Source organism: Nicotiana attenuata, unplaced genomic scaffold (genome assembly GCF_001879085.1).
Source record: "Nicotiana attenuata strain UT unplaced genomic scaffold, NIATTr2, whole genome shotgun sequence".
NCBI classification, from domain to species: Eukaryota; Viridiplantae; Streptophyta; class Magnoliopsida; order Solanales; family Solanaceae; genus Nicotiana; species Nicotiana attenuata.
In genome coordinates, this window is record NW_017670249.1 from 1,610,451 (window position 1) to 1,614,721 (window position 4,271).

At 33.2% G+C, this 4,271-nt stretch overlaps 1 protein-coding gene across 1 annotated transcript; it reads right to left on the minus strand.

The window, feature by feature from the left end:
• Positions 1-782: 782 nt before the first annotated feature.
• LOC109236648 (heavy metal-associated isoprenylated plant protein 33-like) lies at positions 783-3,512 on the minus strand. The gene is made up of 5 exons (XM_019402839.1): positions 3,428-3,512; positions 2,810-2,847; positions 2,623-2,698; positions 1,731-2,058; positions 783-954 (listed from the first exon to the last, which is right to left on the minus strand). The coding sequence occupies exons 2-5, from the start codon at positions 2,828-2,830 to the stop codon at positions 933-935; spliced, it is 447 nt and encodes a 148-aa protein (XP_019258384.1). The 5' UTR covers positions 2,831-2,847; positions 3,428-3,512; the 3' UTR covers positions 783-932.
• Positions 3,513-4,271: the final 759 nt, after the last annotated feature.

Below are 4,271 nucleotides of genomic sequence, written 5' to 3' on the forward strand. Positions count from 1 at the left end.
ATTATTATTATTATTATTATTATTATTATTATTATCATCATTATTATTATTGTAGATTTATTTTTTAAAAGAGACAGATGACCTAATAATGATAAAACCTTACATGCATTCAGTATTTATACTAAATCTTATAATTTTATACTGGTTAAATTATAAATTAAGACAAGAATATGTAATTAATTAATTATAATTTCGTAATAAAAGTATATGCCAAGACATATACTCCTATCATATTATTGGCAGGGGTAAATATTGCAGGTGAAAAAAAAAAATTACCGACTAAAATCAATATGAGGGAATAGTCAAGTGAAAACATCAAAAATAACCAAATTTACAACTGATAATTGAAAAATAGTCATAGTATCAACGTAATCAAAATTTAGCCACTCTTTCATGTAAAGATAAAACCTAAACAAAAACACCGTTAAAATCCGGAAAAAAACTCCAGCATAATATGTTGGAGTTTGAATTTTACCAAAATGTGCTGGAGTTCCAACATAATATGCTGGAAGTTTATGCGTAGGAGCTCTATAATCCAGCATATTATGCTAGAACTTTTCGTGTGCTGGAGTTCCACCATATGCTGGAAGTTTATACGCAGGAACACCATAATCCAATATATTATGCTCGAATTTTCCGTATTTCAGCAAAATAATAGTTATTTTTTAATAACATTGCAAACGCTGACTATTTTTCAATTACCCGTTCGAAACCTGGTTAACCCGTGTTGTTTACTCAATAGGCAACCACAGTATAACTACAATAAAACTGCACAACTCTGAAATGCATAGCCACCAATCAATTTAGAAGTTAAAGTAAAAGCATAGCAGTACAGCAATTCAAAACTAAATAGCTAGCACATTGATGAATTTAACAGTTAAAAATATTCTTCCAATAGTCATCGTCCCTTTCCAGCATATTCCACATAATAATTAGTAATAAAATGGGTGATACCTGCAAAACAACACAAGCATTTTCAGTCAACATTAACTTAAAAAAAATGTATATTATACTACAAGAAATAGGGATTGGTTAAGAAAGCTATTGTGTAAGCCTTGTAAATTCATCATAAAGATTTGAGTTTAATTTGGTATACTGTTTGTTATTATTAGTGTAGTTTAGTATTTTGTAAAAAAAATTAATAATCCTATTTATAGGTTTACCACATAGTGCATCAATTGAGTGTGGTAGCAAAGACACCCTCAGTATTATCAAAAACGAAAAGCTATAAAAAGCACTCCAGCCTTCAGGTCTATTGGGGCTTTAAGCGCAAAGCGCAATTAAAATATGGGCTTTAGTAAAAAGGCGATGGAGGAAAAAAGTATACATGTAATTCAAGAAAAAGAGTAACAAATTCACTCATAATCTTTTACTTAACAACTAATAGACTTATATGTCGATTATTATTGTTGTTTAATATTGCCCGATTCAAAAAAGAATTCATGGGTAATACAGCACATGCCTTAGCGCCTTGCTTGCACGGAAGCGCGCTCCTGAGCTTCTGAGCTTCAGCGCTTAAGCGCGCCTTAAATGAGCCATTGACAACACTGGACACCCTTCTACTAGAAAGTGTCATTTGACACCACTTTGCCGAAAACATTCACTATATGTGTGTAGGCACACATTTGAAGTCCAAACTTAAATACCAATCGATATAATAATAAGGCGATACTGCTTACGAAAAATTCTGCAGATAACATAATCAAAGTTATTCGGATAATGATTCGTACCTAGGTGGAGGATAGGGGGAAGAACGGCCGCCGCCGTAGTAGTAAGGTTGCTCCACCATGGGTCTTCTCATTGCCATTGTGTTGTAGTAGTCATAGTGATCTAATGCACCATAGTTATGGCCATGGCCGCCATAAGGAGGACGATAATAGCGATTGTCATTGGCATAATAATGATTTCTAGGAGTAAGACTAGGATGTTTCAGCTTTACATATACAACCTCTGCATGTTTTCCTGTCCTAGTTAGTGCTTTCACAAGTATGTTTGGATCCACTTCCCCGCATACTCTTACTTCTCCTGCTTTTGCATCTATTGTCAATGAATACACTCCTGCACAAAAACCTTCACTAGTAAGAAAAAAGCTATTCGGCATCCCAATGCATAAAGCATCTTGTATTTCATACATGATTCAGAAAAGGGTCGTACCCCTAGGGGTGTGATGAAAACGGCCTACCTTAATGCAAGTATTAGTGGCTCTTACACGGCTCGAACGTATGACCTATAGGGGGAGGCGGATCCAGGATTTTAAGCTTATAGATTCCCACGCGATCTCAAATTAATATATAATAACAATCGGACCAATGAACTAGGTTCCAAGCTAAATATTCTTATAAAATTAATAAATTCTTTAATACAAAAATAGGGTCTAGGCAAAAGGTATTGGGTTCACGTGAACCCATACATATTGCACTAGATCCACCCCTGCCTATATAGATCACACGACTCATCTCTTTCTAATGATACACGTAAACATTAGAAAGATTATAACTCAACTCGTTTATTGACTCAACTCGTTTTAGCTTGTCCAAATGCAATTCAAACTCACCTGTTTGACACCCCTACTTGAACCTAATTAACTAAATGGAAATTTAAGATTAATGACAAGCATATTACCGCATACGGAGCTTAAAATTTGCACCATGTTCATTTTACAAGCATCGCAATGGACATCCACTTTCAAAATGCAACTCTACAAAAAACAGAAAAGGCAATTAAAATACACAAAAATTTACAAAGCATATAGTTTTTAATTTCAATGTTCAAGAAATAAAAGCCAAGAGACAAAAGGTTTTGCACTTACCACATCTGCAAATGGCTCCATAGAAACTACTTGTGTATCTAAACAATTGATAAATGGAAAATAAGATCAATAAAACCAAATATTTATATCCAAATGTAACAATTTTTTGAAACAAACAAAAAAACCTACTAGTAGTTATTTGTTTTGTCCATGAATAAAAGTTATTTTTTCTCTTTTCTTTTCTGTAAACTAAATACCCATTTATGATGATTACATAACATGAATAATATGATAGAAAGAAACATGAGTAAATGGTGACCAAACTTATAAAGATCTAGAACCCTGTATATGTGTTAAAATTCCACGAAAATAAGTATAAATAATAGATTTTAAATCCAATAAATCAAATGGGAACCCATGTTGTTCAAATCCTGAATCGACCTCTGCGGCCACTAGAAAAAAACTCATCACTACGCTAAAATTCCTCGTGCACTTTAAAAAACTACGAGAAGCAACTTAGGCACCATTTCTACCGGCAACTAAAACTTCGCTTAGTCAAAAAAATACTAATCATTACGATATACATTGAGCAAACAGAGATATTGCATATAAATAGATTTAAATCAAACAACAAGGAGGGGAAAATAAGATTGATATATAATATGTATACTTTCATACCACTTAGCCAAATGGAATATTGAGGAACTGAGAAAGAACCAAGCGTGACAGAGGGGAGATTGTAAGTACCTTAGAGATAATAAATTTTCCAATGGGAAAACTATAATTAATGGAAAAGATTTTACATTAAAGGCAAATTATGATCGTGTGCCAAAATTTAGACAAACAAGAAACTTAATAAGGGCGATATTCTGTGTTTAATTTAGGAAAGTGAAGATTTTGGGCGGTATACATTTTTACTTTTTCTCTTGTTCCATTTTTCTTTGGACACTTTCCAATTTTAAGTGACTTCCTCCGTTTTATTTTTAATACTTTTACCTTCTTTTTTTTGTATTCTTATATTATGTTACTAGTAACTAGTCAGTCGTACAACTTGCTAGGGGTGTACTAGGGGTGTTCAAAAACCGAATCGAAACCGAAAACCGAACAGAAACCGAAGCTTAATGGCTTATTGGCATCGGGTTAACGGTTTAACGGGCGGGGAACGGATTAAATTTTTTTTGTTAACGGCTTATCGATTTGGGGCCGGATTATTCAATTTTTCTAACGGATAATCCGTTAACCCATTAAGAATATATATATATATATATATATATATATATATATATATATATAAAATATTTTTATCCATATATATATTAAATATCAAAAATCCTTCCAGAAAGATTGCCTCTTTTGCATTCGCTTGGACAATAGATTTTCTGCTTTCTACGGTAAGTAGTGAGTGGAGACTTGCGTGAAACCAGTATAGATTGAATTACGCCGATAAACCGTCCGATAAGAGCTAAACCGATACCAATCCGCCCGATATCTTATCGGGTGGCTAACGGATTAATATATTCTA

Excerpts from the sequence above, each read along its gene's own strand:
- LOC109236648 (XM_019402839.1), bottom strand. The coding sequence starts at position 2,830 with ATGGAGCCATTTGCAGATGTG. Across the intron at positions 2,059-2,622 it reads AATTTTAAGCTCCGTATGCG|GAGTGTATTCATTGACAATA; the intron begins GTAATATGCTTG and ends GTTTTTGTGCAG. Across the intron at positions 955-1,730 it reads TCCCCCTATCCTCCACCTAG|GTATCACCCATTTTATTACT; the intron begins GTACGAATCATT and ends GTTGTTTTGCAG.